Source organism: Erinaceus europaeus, chromosome 2 (genome assembly GCF_950295315.1).
Source record: "Erinaceus europaeus chromosome 2, mEriEur2.1, whole genome shotgun sequence".
Taxonomy (NCBI): Eukaryota; Metazoa; Chordata; class Mammalia; order Eulipotyphla; family Erinaceidae; genus Erinaceus; species Erinaceus europaeus.
The window spans coordinates 196,412,014-196,428,273 of NC_080163.1; the positions used below are offsets into that span (position 1 = coordinate 196,412,014).

General features: G+C 48.9%; 1 protein-coding gene across 2 annotated transcripts in view; it reads right to left on the minus strand.

The window, feature by feature from the left end:
* Positions 1-16,260, minus strand: part of RELB (RELB proto-oncogene, NF-kB subunit) — a 35,737-nt gene that overhangs the window by 3,955 nt on the left and 15,522 nt on the right. For both annotated transcript variants that reach the window (XM_060186185.1, XM_060186186.1), the window contains 5 exons: positions 11,053-11,210; positions 8,112-8,203; positions 7,877-8,008; positions 5,279-5,383; positions 1,375-1,590 (listed from right to left, as the gene is read on the minus strand). In XM_060186185.1, the coding sequence (XP_060042168.1) occupies positions 1,375-1,590; positions 5,279-5,383; positions 7,877-8,008; positions 8,112-8,203; positions 11,053-11,210 (703 nt within the window). The remainder of the gene's footprint in view (positions 1-1,374; positions 1,591-5,278; positions 5,384-7,876; positions 8,009-8,111; positions 8,204-11,052; positions 11,211-16,260) is intronic.

Genomic DNA, 16,260 nt, shown 5'->3' on the forward strand with positions numbered 1-16,260 from the left:
TCTGTTCAGGCACAGTTCTACCTCGGAGCCTTCGCATGTTCTATTAGAGTTGATACATACATGCATGTGTGTATGTATGTATGTGTATATACACACATACTTATATGTATTTTTTAATTATCTTTATTTATTGGATAGAAACAGCCAGAAATTGAAAGGGAAGGGGGTGACAGAGAGGGAAAGAGACAGATACCTGCAGCCCTGCCTCACCATTCCTGAAGCTTTCCCCCCTGCAGGTGGGAACCGGGGGCTCAAACCTGGGTCCTTTTGCACTGTGACATGAGTTCAACCAGGTGCTCCACCACCCGGCCCCTTATATACTGTTTTTCATTTTACCAGAACACTGTTCAGCCATGGCTTATGGCAGTGTTGGGGACTGAACCTGGGACCTTTGGTGCTAGCTCCCCAGTCCACTGTGAACTCTCTCTCAACTGCTACCATGTGTCTGCAGGTTGGCAAAATTAGTCCTCCTTCCAACCTCCGCTCAGCTGTCTCCTCCTCAGGCCCGCAGTCCTCCCTGACCTCCTAAGGCTGGAGGGGTGGGGAGTGAGCTTCTGTCTCTAGGCAACTCCAGCCCAGTCCTACCTACTCTGAGTGTCTCTGTACATGAAAGGGTCTGTCTCCCTCCTAGTGGGACTGTGAATCACACTGGGAAGGGGAGAGGGCTGGTGCAGTCTCAGTCACCTCCAAATGCCATTAGCACATTTATTTTCTTTTATTGCCACCAGGGTTATCACTGGGGCTAGGGCTTGGTCCCCACATTAGGAATCCACCACTCCCCAGTGACCTCTTTTCCTTTTTTTTTTTTTGCCTCCAGGGTTATTGCTGGGGCTCAGTGCCTGCACCATGAATCCACGGCTCCTGGAGGCCATTTTTTCCTCCTTTCGTTTCCCTTGTTGTTGTTGCCTTGTTGTGGTTATTATTGTTGTTGTTGATGTCGTTCATTGTGGGATAGAACAGAGAGAAATGGAGAGAGGAGGGGAAGACAGAGGGGGAGAGAAAGATAGACACCTACAGACCTGCTTCACCACCTGTGAAGCGACTCCTCTGCAGGTGGGGAGCCGGGGGCTCGAACCGGGATCCTTATACCGGTCCTTGTACTTTGCGTTATGTACTTTGCACTTAACCCACTGCACTACCGCCAGACGCCCCCCACCCCTTTTTCTGTTTTAAAAGGACAGAGAGAAATTGAGAGGGGTGGGGAGATAGGGAGAGAAGAAGAGACACCTGCAGACCTGCTTCACCACTCGTGAGGCATACTCCTTGCAGATGGGAAGCGTGTGTGTGTGTGTGTGTGTGTGAGAGAGAGAGAGAGAGAGAGAGAGAGAGAAAGAGTGCATGCGTGTGCGCATGTGCGTGCACAGTGAGTAGTACCGTGATCCCGGGGCAGGTAGGTGAAGGGCAGGGGCTCGCTGCAGACACCATCTGTCAGCCGCTGCAGGTACACGTTCACAGTCACGGGCTCCATGATCTCCAGGTCCTCGTAGGGCGGCGTCTTGAAGACGATGGCGATCTGGCGGTGCACATCAGCCTGGGAGAAGTCTGCGCGGCCTTCCCAGGAGGCCCTGCTGAACACCACGGAGATGTCCTCTGCGGGGGTGGGGGGGTGTGAGCTGGGGGATGCAGCCACAGCCCAGCTCATTCAGCTGCCCGGGATCCACCTCAACACTCGTTGGACTGAATGAGACAGTTGGGCAGGCGGCACACCAGCCTGGCAACTGTGAGACTCCAAGGTCTCAGGTTCTATCCCCAGCACCACCATCAGGCGGCACACAGCAGGGCTCTAGGAAAAAAAAAAAAAAAAACCCAGGGCTGGGCAGTGGCACACCTGGTTAAGTGCACACCATGCACAAGGACCTGGGTTCAAAGCCCCTCTGCAGGAGTCTTTAGAGCTGTGAAGCAGTGCTACAGGTGTCTCTCTGTCTCTCTCCAACTACCCCTCACCTCTCAGTCTCTTTATCCTATTAAATATAAGATAGATAAAAATAAAATTATAAAAAAGACCCTCAGGTGGAGGAGACAGCATAGTGGTTCTGCAAACAGACTATCATACCTTAGGCTCCAAAGTCCCAAGTTCAATTCCCAACAATATCATAAGCCAGAGCTGAGCAGTGCTCTGAGGGGAAAAACAAACAAACAAACAAAAATATAACAAACAAAAACCTTCAGCAGCTAACTTCTTGAGTGCATACTTTAAACAATGAGTTTTTGTTTTGTTTTCTCACTGATCTGGGCTGAGATTTTTTTTTTTTCTTTTTTCTTTTCTTCTTCTTTAGATAGAGAGAAAGAGAGTGAAAGACAGCACTTTTTACTTCAGTGTGGCGGAGGCAGGCTTGAACCTGGGTCGTGCACTATCCAATGGCACTATTTTGCCAGCCCTAAGTTGTTTTATTTATGGATTTAGTTGCTTAGGCTTTGTACCTGCTCCCAATGGACTTCCCTCTCCCCTTCTTTTCCCCTGCCCCCTTCTCCTACCATATAGAAGATGAGAAACGGGGTGGGGTGGGGGACACTATAGCACTGCTTCACGGCATGTGAAGTGTTCCCTGGGCATGGTGCTCTGTTGGCAGCTGAGGACTCAAATCCAGGTCCTTGTACGTGGTGAAGTGTGCGCTCTACTGAGTGAGCCATCTTCCAGATCCAGGTTTTTTGTTTTTTAGATGCATTTATGGTGGTAGTGGGGGGAAAACAGAGCATCACTCGGGCAATGCCAGGTACTGAACTTGGAACCTCCTGCTTGTAAGTCCAGCACTCTACCCACCGAGCCACCTCCCTGGCTGCATGCAGAGATTTTTCTATTTGTCAGGCACACTCAGACCCTACCAGGAAGGTAACTTTAGGAAACAAAGGTATAGAGAAGTGAAGTCACTGGTCCAGGGGTCACATAGCCAGCGCACATCATAGAGTCAAAAGAAGAACCCAGTTAGGCCAGAGCGTCTCCTGCCCAGCTCGGCCAGGTAGTCAGATCCTCCGCTGACATCGCAGGGACTAGGTGCCTCACCATAACAGTGCTAAGGGGAGCTCTGGGAATGGTATGAGTCACGCCAAGGCAAGGACTAAGAAGGGCTTAGTAACAGGTGCTCTGCTCCTGCTAAGTTCCAGCACTATACAAACTTCAAGCTCCAGGCCTCAATCTCAGAGAATGCTCACTAGTGCTACTTTTTTCTTCCTATTATCCTCCTCCATTTTTTTAAAAAAATTATTTATTTATTTTCCCTTTTGTTGCCCTTGTTTAACATTGTTGTGGTTATTGATGTCGTTGTTGTTAGATAGGACAGAGAGAAATGAAGAGAGGAAGGGAAGACAGAGGGGGAGAGAAAGACAGACACCTGCAGACCTGCTTCAGCACCTGTGAAGCGACGCCCCTGCAGGTGGGGAGCCGGGGGCTTGAACCGGGATCCTTCTGCCCGTCCCTGCGTTTTGCACCACGTGCGCTTAACCCACTGCGCTTACCACTCGACTCCCCCCCTTTTTTTTTAACACCAGTACCATGCAGGGTCTGGTGGTGGCGCACCAGGCTAAGCACACATAGTGCAAAGCACAAGGACCAGCGCAAGGATCCCAGTTCGAGTCTCCGGCGACTCACCTACAGGGGGTTCGCTTCACAAGTGGTGAAGCAGGTCTGCAGGTGTCTATCTTCCTCTACCCCTCTATTTTGCCCTCCCCCTCTAAATGTCTTTCTGTCCTATCCAATAAAAAAAAAGAAAAGAAAAGCCCCCCCAAGACCAGCACCGAGGCCCAAGCTATATCCCAGGAGACAAAAAAAAACATAGACACTGGCAGACCTGCTTCAGCGCCTGTGAAGCGACCCCCTGTAGGTAGAGGGCCGGGGGCTCCAACCAGGATCCTTGAGCTGGTCCTTGCGCCTCGTGCCACGTTCGTTTAACCTGCTGCGCTACCGCCCAGTCCCCTCCATTCAACATTTTTATCGGTACCTCTCAAGACTGGTGAATTTAGAGGAAGTGAAGATGGTTCCTTTACATTCAAACAAACAAACATTCAAACAAACAGGTTGCATACAAGTATTCACGGTAGCCAAATCCCTAAGAGCTAAACAGAAGAAACTATCTCAAGGCCCATTAGTGGGTGAGTAGATAAACAATTAGTGCCAGAGCCAGTAATTGTTTATAGATGGAATAACACTTCTTTCTAAAAGGAAGCAGGGGTGTACCCGGTTGAGCATACATTACAATGTTCAAGGATCCAGGTTCAAGCCCCTGCTTCCCACCTGCAGAGGGAAAGCTTTGCAAATAGTGAAGCAGGGCTGAAGGTGTCTCTCTGTCTCTCTTCCTCTCTATCATCCCCTTCCCTCTCAATTTCTGGCTGTCTCTATCTAATAAGTAAATAAAGATAGGGGCTGGGACGTAGCACACTGAGTTAAGTGCACTTGGCGCGAAGCGTGAGGGCTGGTACAAGGATCCAGTTCAAGCCCCAGGCTCCCCACCTGCGGGGGAAGGGGTTGCTTCACAGGTGGTGAAGCAGGTCTGCAAGTGTCTATCTTTTTCTCCCCCTCTCTGTTTTCCCCAGCTCTCTCCATTTCTCTTTGTCCTGTCCAACAATAACAGCAATGGCAACAATAACAATAACAACAAAGGCAACAAAATGGGAAAAATGGCCTCGAGGAGCACTGGATTTGTAGTGCAGGCACTGAGCCCCAGCAATAACCCTGGAGCCAAAAAAAAAAAAAAAGAGTAAAAGACTCTGGGTGGGTGGAAGGGTTCAGGTCCTGGAACATGATGGCAGAGGAGGCCTTAGTGGGGGTTTAATTGTGACATGGAAAACTGAGAAATATTATACTTGTACAAAGTATATTTGAGTCGCTTCACAGGCGGTGAAGCAGGTCTGCAGGTGTCTTTCTCTCCCCGTCTTCCCCTCCTCTCTCCATTTCTCTCTGTCCTAGCCAACAGCGTCATCAATACCAACAATAATAACTACAACAATAAAACAACAAGGGCAACAAAAGGAAATAAATAAATAAATATTTTTTAAAAACCATTAATCCCCCAATAAAGAATTAATATCATCATCATCAGACTAGTGTGCTGGGATACCGCACTGCTTTTCCATGTGCACCACCCAGGTCTGAGCCCGGCCCCCAAAGCATTGAAGGCTGGGGTGTCTCCCTCCCTCAAACTAAACAAAACAAAGCCTAAACACACACACACACACACACACACACACACACACACACACACACACGCTGAAAGAGGGCCATGTGGGCAGACACAGACACAGACACAGCAGCCCGGCAGAGAACTCGTAGTCCCAGGCCCCTCACCTTTCTGCACCTTGTCACATAGCAGGTAGAGCTCCTCGCCACCTGTGCAAGGCCCACTCTCCTTGTTGATGCGGCAGATCCGGAGCTCTGACGTGTTTGTGGACTCTAGGAAGGAGTGAGGGGGGAGTGGTGTGTCAGAAAGGAGCCAGTCTTACTAGAAATAATGTGGGTGTCCATGCCAGGTAGCAAAGAGGTGAGGAACAGAGAGAGGACAATGCCCAGCACGCCTGGAACACAGACACGTCTGAGACTGTGGCATCCATCTCAGGACCATGAGGAAAAGGTCAAGAGAATCACAGCTGCTGAGCCAGCACCCTGCAATTGTCCAGTCAACAGGAACAGTCTTTAATAATGGGGACAAATGTCCTGGGAGGCGGCACTGTGACCACAGCGTAGTGCTCTCAGACACGAGGTTTTGAGTTAGAGCCCCACTCTCTCTGCCTCATTAATTAATACATCTTTTTAAAAATATTTTACTTAATTATTATTGGACATAAACAGAGAGAAACTGAGAGGGGAGGAGGAGATAGAGAGGGAGAGAGACAGAGAGATATCTATAGCCCTGCTTCACCACTTGTGAAGCTTTCCCCCTGCAGGTGGGGAACAGGGGCTTGAACCCAGGTCTTTGTGCGCTGTAGCATGTCTACTTAACCAGGAACACCACTGCCTGCCTCCTGCCACCCCCTTTCCAGTTTCTTACTTTCTCTCTTTCTTTCTTTCTTTTTTTCTTACTTTCTTTCTTTCTTTCTTTTTAACAATTCTTTCTTCTTCTTCAGCTCTGGTTTATGGTGGTTCTAAGGGATTGAACCTGGGACCTTGTAGTCTCAGGCATGAAAGTCTGTTTGCATAACCATTATGCTATCTATCCCCAGCCCTCACTCCAGCTTCTAACCATGAAGATGAAGTATGGCTACACTGGTGAGTTTGAAGACACTGATGATGACTGGGGAAATTGCTGTGAGCCGCAGTGCCAGGTTAGACAAGTGTGAAGTGAACACCCCAGATTGCATGTGCACTTAAAGACCTAGAAAAATGGCAGAACAACTTGCTCCTGTCCCATCCGTTTGGTTTCATTGTATGAGCCACCTCAGCTGGCATCATGCACCAGGAGGAGACGAAAACACACAGGAGGGAGAATCCCCGGGGGCCTTTTCTAGGCATGTAATACCTATGTGCAGATTAAATGCTTCAATGCGAAAAAATTAACTGGGATGTGGGGAAATAACATAATAGTTATGTGGAAAGCTTTTCATAGGGAGTTGGGCAGTAGAGACAGGGTTAAGCGCACGTGGCGCGAAGGGCAAAGACTGGCATGAGGATCCCGGTTCGAGTCCCCGGCTCCCCACCTGCAGGGGAGTCACTTGACAAGCAGTGAAGCAGGTCTGCAGGTGTCTGTCTTTCTCTCCCCCTCTCTGTCTTCCCCTCCTCTCTCCATGTCTCTCTGTCCTATCCAATGACAGCAACAACAACAACAATAATAATAACCACAACAACAATAAAACAACAAGGGCAACAAAAGGGGAAAAAATGGTCTCCAGGAGCGGTGGATTTGTGGTGCTGGCACCGAGCCCAGGCAATAGCCCTGGAGGCAAAAAAGAAAAAGAAAAAGGAAAAGGAAAGCCGTTCATGCCAGAAGCACCAAAGATCCCTAATTCAATCCCCAGCACCACTGTAATATGCCAGAGCTGAGCAGGACTCAGGACTGGTTCAACAACAGTAACAAAGCAGTATTCCCTTGGGGACTGGGCGGTAGCTCCCCAGGTTAAGCACACAAAGTACAAAACAGTATCCCCGGGAGTCCGGCGGTAGCGCAGCATGTTAAGCGCAGGTGGCGCAAAGCACAAGGAACAGCTTAAGGATCCCGGTTCAAGGCCCCGGCTCCCCACTTGCAGGGGAGTCGCTTCACAGGCGGTGAAGCAGGTCTGCAGGCGTCTATCTTTCTCTCCCCCTCTCTGTCTTCCCCTCCTCTCTCCATTTCTCTCTGTCCTTAAAAAAAAAAAAAAAGAAAGAAAAAAGTATCCCCCTCATTCTGGGCTGGGGACAGTGCATAATGGTTCTGTAATAATAATAATAATAATAATAATAATAATAATAATAATAATAATAATAATAATATCGTCCATGCCCAAGGCTCTGAACTCCCAGTTTCAATCTCCAGCATCGCTGTGCGCTGCTCTGGTCTCTCTTTTGTTCTCGTTCTGTGTGTGTGTGTGTGTGTGTGTGTGTGTGTGTCTTTCTCTTTGTATCTTTAAATAAACAAATAAATAATTCTAGAAAGGCAGTATAATGGTAATACGTGTGCTTAACCGGTGTGCTGCCACCACCAGGCCCCTGGGAGGGAGCACAATAGTTCTGCAAGACTCTCATGCCTGAGGCTCTAAGGTTCCAGGTTCAATCCCCACCACCATCATCAGCCAGAGCTGGGCAGTATTCTGGTGTTTCTCTCTCACTGAAATAAATATAAACAATTATTTAAATAAGTAAAGTTAAAAAGAAAAAAAGTCTTTACAAAAGTGATAAATAGAGACAGTTCACCATCTGTGCACACCATTGCGGGCAAGGCTGAGGAAGGCAGGCGGAGGGTGCCCCAGGACTCACTCTTGTCATAGACGGGCTCCGAGAGCACAGGCTCCATGCGGCGCATCTGACCCTGCGGGTCCCGGTAGGAGGCCTGGAAGCAGATTCTCACCACGTTCATGTCCACCTCCTGGTGGTTCTTCAGGGAGCCGGCTGTGGGGAGACCGGGGCAGGTGAGCGTGCCAGGCGGGTGGAGCAGTGCGGGGTGAGGGGCTGAAGAAGCTGGAGGGGCGGGGGCTGCGGGGACACCACGCACCATTGTAGGGGTCGATGCCCAGCTGGATCTTGCGTTCAATGGCAGCCTCGATCTCCTTCTTCCTCACACACTGGATGCCCAGGTTGTTAAAGCTGAAAACCACGAGGTGGAGGGGTTAGTGAGGGGTGTGTGGATCCTCTGCCCTCCAGAGAGCTCTGCCGGGAGATGTCTCAGGACTGAGGTGCTCTGGGAGGGCCAAGGGTTCAAACTCAGCCTCATGGAGAACAGGATTGATTATTATTATTATTATTTTATTTTATTTTATTTTGCTCAGCTCTGGCATATGGTGATGCGGGGGACTGAATTTGCGACTTTGGAGTCTCAATCATGAAAGTCTTTTTACTGGGAGTCAGGCGGTGGCGCAGCGGGTTAAGCGCATGTGGCGCAAAACGCAAGGACCGATGTAAGGATTGTGGTTCGAGCCCCGGCTCCCCACCTGCAGGGGAGTCGCTTCACAGGCGGTGAAGCAGGTCTGCAGGTGTCTATCTTTCTCTCCCCCTCTCTGTCTTCCCCTCCTCTCTCCATTTCTCTCTGTCCTATCCAACAACGACGACATCAATAACCACGACAATATTAAACAACAAGGGCAACAAAAGGGAAAATAAATAAATATAAATTTTTAAAAAAGAGCCTTTTTGCATAACTATTATGTTGTCTCCCCAGCTCAGGTGAGGATCCTCTTCATCTCTCTCTCTCTTCTCTTTCTTTTTTATTTGCTAGAACAGAGAGAAATGGGGAGGGGTTGGCTAGATAGGGAGAGACAAAAAAAGAGAGCCTTGCAAAAGTGCTTCACCACCACTTGGGAAGTGGCCCCCACCACCAGGTGCACCAAGGGCTTAAACCTGGGTCTTCGTGTGGGGTGACGTGTGCAGACTCAACCAGGTGCACCCCCAACCAGGCGGAACTGCGCCGCTCCCATCTAGTGCGGATGTTTGAGAAGCAAAGACACAAAGTCTCTGTGTTGAAAGAATCAAGATGTGGGGGGTGCCCACGCTAGTGCACCTGGTTAAGCACACATAGTACAAAGCACAAGGACCTGCGTGGGGATCTGGTTCAAGCCCCCGGCTCCCCACCTTGGGGGGGGGTGGGTCGCTTCACAGGCGGTGAAGCAGGTCTGCAGGTGTCTGTCTTTCTCTCCCCCTCTCTGTCTTTCCCTCCTCTCTCCACTTCTCTGTCCTATCCAACAAGGACGACAACAACAATAACTACAACAGTAAAACAACAAGGGCAACAAAAGGGAATAGATGCATTTAAAAAATCAGGGCTGAGCAATGGTCTGGTAAAAATTAATTTAAAGGGGAGTCGGGCTGTAGCGCAGCGGGTTAAGTGCAGGTGGCACAAAGCACAAGGACCAGCGTAAGGATCCCGGTTCGAGCCCCCGGCTCCCCACCTACAGGGGAGTCGCTTCACAGGCGGTGAAGCAGGTCTGCAGGTGTCTGTCTTTCTCTCCCGCTCTCTGTCTTCCCCTCCTCTCTCCATTTCTCTCTGTCCTAGCCAACAACAATGATGACATCAATAACCACAACAATGTTAAACAATAAGGGCAACAAAAAGGGAAAATAAATAAATATAAAAAAAAATTTTTTTTAAGTTTTTTTCTGAGGCTACAAAGGCCTCAGATGTAATCCCCAGCACCACCATCAGCCAGAGTGGAGCAGGGCTCTGGTTTCTCATTTATTCTGCCTATTGTTAAATAAAATAAATCTTGAAAAAGAATGAACCTTGGGGTGAGGAAATAACCCACTGAGTACAGCACCTGCCTTACTGCCACAGGGCCCAGGATGGAACCGAAGCACCACACAGGAACACCATGGCACCAGGGAAAGCTGAGAGGGTGTGAAGCACTGCCTCTCTCTCCCTCTCTCTGACATTAGCTATTTATCTGAGATAAATAGAGAAAAGAATAAGTCAGCTGGGAGCCATGGACTCCAGCACATTGGTTCTGCAAAAAAATAAAGGGGGGGGGTGTTCTGTTCTTTCTATTTATGTTACTCAATGTCTTTTACTTAAAAAAAAAAAGTGGGAGAGATATCATAGCAGTTATGCAAACAGACCCTCAAGCCTGAGGCTCTGAGGACCTGCACCACCATAAGCAATGCTCTGGTAAAGAAGAAAGCAAGAAAGGAAGGAAGGAAGGAGAAGGGAAAGGAAAGGGAGAGAGAGAGAAGAAAGGAAAAAAGAAATAAATAAAATAAAATAAATAAAAGCAAGGGGCAGGTTGCTGGCATGCCTGGTTGAACACACATTACCATGTGCAAGGACCAGGGTCCCCTCGCTGCATAAGGGAAACTCTTCACAAAAGGTGAAGCAGGGCTGCAGGTATCTCCCTGTCTCTCTCCTTATCTTCTCTATCCCCTCTCAATTTGCCTCTTTAAAATAATCATTGAAGTGGAAAAAAATTAATAATAAAATTTATTTTCCTTTTTTATAAAAGATTTTATTTATTGATTGATGAGAGAGATAGGAGAGAAAGAACCAGACATCACTCTGGTACATGTGCTGCCGGGGATCAAACTCAGGACCTCATGCTGGAGAGAAATGGAGAGTGGAGGGAAAGACACAGCGGGCAAGAGAAAGATAGACACCTGTAGACCTTGTTCACTATTTGTAAAGTCACCCCTTGCAGGTGGGAAGCGGGGTGGGGGTGCTAGGGGGATTGGTGGTGGTGAACCAGGATCCTTACACCGGTCCTTGAATTTCGCACCATGTGCGCTTAACCCGCTGTGCTACGGCCTGACGCCCAATAAAATATATTTAAAAGGAAAAGGCGAGCCTCGCCGTGAAGTTGGTTCTAGAGTCCCGCGGCCCATTTTGATGCACCTGGACACAAGGATGTGCAAATGCACATGTCCAGGCGCCCAGGCCCTGGGTGAGACCCCACCCCGCCCCGTCCCTGCTTCCCTCCCTGGAAAGGGGCTGGGGGAGCCCGGGCGGCCGGTACCTGTGCCGGGCGCTGACGTGGGGCCGCAGCCGCACTCTGCAGACGCCGTCCGTGCAGTCCTTGCCCACCAGGCTGTGCGGGTGCACGCGGTGCGGCCAGTCCTTCCACACCAGGCACGCGGTCACCTCCACCTCGCGCAGCCCGCCGCAGTCCCGCAGCTGCGGGAACAGGGGCTCTTGGAGGACGTGCACACACCCCCGCCCCTGCCCACCCCCAGGGCCTGCCCCCGCCAAAGATGAACCGGGGCTGCTAGCCTGAGACCCTGCTGAGAGCCTGAGCCAGACTTGTGGGGGGCCTTGAAAATGGCAGCTGTGCTGCTAGGAGGTGGCATGATGCATGAAGCCTGGTAAGACTCTCAAGTGTGAGGTCCAGAGTTCAATCCCCAGGATCGTATGTGCCAGAGAGATGCTCTGCTTGTCTAACTTCTTTTCTTAAAAAAATATAATTATCGGGGAGTCGGGCTGTAGTGCAGCGGGTTAAGCGCAGGTGGCGCAAAGCACAAGGACTGGCATAAGGATCCCGGTTCGAACCCCGGCTCCCCACCTGCAGGGGAGTCGCTTCACAGGCGATGAAGCAGGTCTGCAGGTGTCTATCTTTCTCTCCCCCTCTCTGTCTTCCCCTCCTCTCTCCGTTTCTCTCTGTCCTATCCAACAACGACGACAACAACAATAATAACTACAACAATAAAACAACAAGGGCAACAAAAGGGAATAAATAAATAAAATAAAATAAATATATAATTATCATCTTTATTTATTGGATAGAGACTGCCAGAAATCGAGAGGAAGGGAAGATAGACACAGAGAGACACCTGCAGCCCTGCTTCACCACTGGCAAAGCTTCCCCCCTGCAGGTGGGGACTAGGGGGTCGAACCTGGGTCCTAGAACATTGTAACTGTGTGCTCAACCAGATGTGCCACCACCTGGTCCCTCTTTCTAACTTCTTTATTATTTTATTTACCTTTGTATAGAAACAGAATTTCAGAGGGGAGAGAGGGAAAAAAATAAAGACACCTGCACTCTGCTTCACTGCTTGTTAAATGTCCCCTCCTGCAGGTAGGGACCAAGGGCTTGAATTTGAGTGCTTGTGCATGGGAACATGGCCATGAATACGATGCTGGACCACTGGGCTTGGAAGCATGAGGTCTCAAGTTCAAGCCCTGCATTCCATGTGCCAAATGATCCTCTGGTTCTCTCTCTCCTTCCCTATCTTGTGTTAATAAATAAATCTTTTGGGAGTCAGGTGGTAGCACAGCGGGTTCAGCGCACGTGGCACAAAGCACAAGGACCGGCATAATGATCCTGGTTCGAGCCCCCGGCTCCCCACCTGCAGGGGAGTCGCTTCACAGGCGGTGAAGCAGGTCTGCAGGTGTCTGTCTTTCTCTCCCCCCTCTCTGTCTTCCCCTCCTCTCTCCATTTTCTCTCTGTTCTATCCAACAATGACGACATCAATAACAACAATAATAACTACAACAAAAAAAATGAGGGCAACAAAAAGGAAATAAACAAATATTTTTTTTAAAGTTTTTTGCAAGACCATTGTGCTATCCCCTGCACATAAATGAAACTTTAAGAGAAAAATAAAAAAGAAACTAAGAAAAAAGGCAAAGCTTCCCCCCCAAAACAAAAGTTGGGGACCAGCTCAGCTTGTTACAGCACAGGGTTTCGATGCCTGAGGCTCCACAGGGCCCAGGTTCAGTTCCAGGTACCACCTTATGCCAGATCTGAGTGCTACACTAGTCGCTCCCTCCTCTCATTCTCTCTCTTTTTAAAGCAAGGTTTGTTTTACTTGTTACATATGAGAGAGCTTCACATGAGGCAGAGGAAAAGAAAGGGACCGGAGCCACAGCACCAATCTGGCACATACAGTGCTCAGGATTCAACCAGGACCCCGGGCACGGAAGTCCAGTGCACAACCAGCTGTGTTATTTCCACAGTCACACTCTAATCCTCTCTCATACATACGTAAATACTTTTAACAGTTGGTGCAGTAAATAAAGTCTTGGCCAGGGTTCAATCCCCAGCATTGCATGTGTAAGAGTGATGCTGTAGTTTTCTCCCTCCCCTCACATAAAATAAACACACAGGGGCCAGGCAGTAGCGCACCTGGTTCAGCACTCACATTACAGCGCACAAAGACCTGGGTTCAAGGCCCTGGTCCCCACCTGCAGAGGAAAAGCTTCTCGAGTGGTGAAGCAGGGCTGTAGGTGTTTCTCTCCCTCTCTATTTCCTCCTCCTCTCTCAATTTCTCTATCTCTATCAAATAATAAATAAACGAACGGTATTTTTTTTTAATAAACAAGTCTTTTAAAAAGAAATTTGGGTGCTGGGGAGACACCATAGTGGTTCTGCCAAAGGCTCTCATGCCTGAGGCTCAGAGATCCCAGGCTTAATCCCCAGCACCACCAGAAGCCAGTGCTGAGCAGGGCTCTAGTCTCTTTTGCTGTATTTCTTGCTCATTAAAATAAACTAAGATCGGGGGTCGGGGGGTGGCGCAGTAGGTTAAGCACACGTGGCTCAAGGCGCAAAGACAGGCGTAAAGATACCGGTTCGAGCCCCTGGCTCCCCACCTGCAGGGGATTCGCTTCACAGGCGGTGAAGCAGGTCTGCAGGTGTCTGTCTTTCTCTCCCCCTCTGTCTTCCCCTCCTCTCTCCATTTCTCTCTGTCCTATCCAACAATGAACAACATCAACAATGGTAATAATAATAACCACAGTGAGGCTACAACAAGGGCAACAAAGGGGGGAAAAATGGTCTCCAGGAGTGGTAGATTCATAGTGCAGGCACCGAGCCCAGCAATAACCCTGGATGAAAAATAAAATAAATAAATAAAATAAAAAATAAATAAAAATAAACTAAGATTAAAAGAATAAAATAGGGGGTTGGGCAGTTGCGCAGCGGGTTAAGCGCACGTGGCACGAAGGGCAAGGACTGGCATAAGGATTCCAGTTCGAGCCTCCAGCTTCCCACCTGCAGGGGAATCACTTCACAGGCGGTGAAACAGGTCTGCAGGTGTCTGTCTTTCTCTCCCCCTCTCTGTCTTCCTCTCCTCTCTCCATTTCTCTCTGTCCTATCCAACAACAATGGATGACATCAACAATAACAATGATAACTACAACAAGGGCAACAAAAGGGGGGAAAGATGACCAACAGGAGCAGTGGATTTATGATGCAGGCACGGAGCCCCAACAATAACCCCGGAGGCAAAAATAAATAAATAAAAAGAATAATGGGGGGGGGGGCAGGCTGTAGCACAGCGAGTTAAGTGCACATGGCCAAAACTCGAGGACCAGCGTAAGGATCCCAGTTCAAGCCCCCTGGCTCCCCACCTGCAGGAGAGTCGCTAGACAGGTGGTAAAGCAGGTCTGCAGGTGTCTGTTTTTCTCTCCCCCTCTCTGTCTTCCCCTCCTCTCTCCATTTTTCTCTGTCCTATTCACCAATAACAACATCAATTGTTACTGAACAACAATAATAATAACCACTGCGCAGAGGGTTAAGAGCACATGGCACAAAGCACAAGGACCAGCGTAAGGATCCCGGTTCGAGTCCCCGGCTCCCCACCTGCAGGGGAGTCGCTTCACAGGCGGTGAAGCAGGTCTGCAGGTGTCTATCTTTCTCTCTCCCTCTCTGTCTTCCCCTCCTCTCTCCATTTCTCTCTGTCCTAGCCAACAACGTCAACAACAAGAATAACTACAACAATAAGGGCAACAAAAGGGAATAAATAAATATTAAAATAATAATAAGAAGAAGAACCACAACAATGATAAAAACAAGGGAAACAAAAAAGGAAAATAAATAAATAAAATATTTTTAAAAGAATAAAATGGAAGAAAAAGAATGGGAGAAGCCAGCAGGAACACAGTATGAAACATCACATTACTCTGGGTGCTTTGCTTTCAAGGAGAAATAGCGGGAACCAAGGCTGAGATTCCTGGTGAACAGCCACAGACAGAGAAGGACAGACAGCAGTTCCTGTTTTGGGGGGGCGGGCAGACCCTGTGAGGCTACTTTCCTGGGTCAGCTGTCTACACTGGGGGCACCATCCCTCTCTGAGTCCACTGGGCACTTCCAATGCCCAGAGCCTGGCACAATGAGCCAGGAGTTTCCGTGGCGAGCACTGCCCTCTAGCGGTCATCCAGGAGTATTGCCTGGTGACTGGCTGACCATCACAGACTTGAACAGAGACTCCACACAGGCCTACAAAACCAGTAACCCCACCACCACCATGGGTTCTTAAGACTTTTGAACATCAGGGCAGGGGAGACAGCATAATTATTATGCGAAAAGACTCTCATGCCTGAGTCCCCACGGCCCCAGGTTCAATCCCCAGCACCACCAGAAGCCAGAACTGAGCAGGGCTCTAGTCTCATTCTCCCTATCATGAAAATAGCCTTTAAAAATTCTCTTTCTAATATTTTATTTATATTGACTTGTTATTAGATAGAGACAGAGAGAAACTGAGAGGGGAGGGGAAGATAGAGAGGAGAGAGACAGAGACACTTGCAGCCCTGCTTCACCACTTGTGAAGCTTTCCCCTTGCAGGTGGGGACCAGGGGCTTGAACATGGGTCCTTGTGCACTGTAATCTGGGTGCTTAAACAGATGTGTTGTTTTTGTTTTACAAAATGGTCAGTTAAGGGCAGGGGTAGATAGCATAATGGTTACGCAAAAGACTCTCATGCCTGAGGCTCCAAAGTCCCAGGTTCAATTCTGCTCCCCCCCAAAAAAAAAAAACACACACACAAGACTACCACCACCATAAGCCAGAGCTGAACAGTGCTCTGGTGAAAAAAAATTTTTAAATGATCAGTTAATATAAAAAATGATCAAGACAGTTTGGGTGGTGGAACACCAGCAGAGTACACAAATTACAATGCACAAGGGCCCAGGGGTTCAAGCCCCCAGGCCCCACCTGTAAGGGGGAAGGTGTGTGTGTGTGTGTGTGTGTGTGTGTTTTATCAGGGTTCACTGCTCTGCTCTTGGGTTTTTCAGATACAATCTAAGCCCATACCACCCTGAACAAGCTTGATCTCATCTGATCTCAGACAGAGAGCAACAGAGACAATGGGAGAAAGATGCCACAGCACTGAAGATTCCCCCAGTGCAGTGGAGGGCCATGCACATGGCAAAGCAGGTCCACTAGCCAGGTGAGATATTTATTTATTTTGAAAAGAAGTTACTTATTGTGGTCTGGGAGGTGGCACAGTGG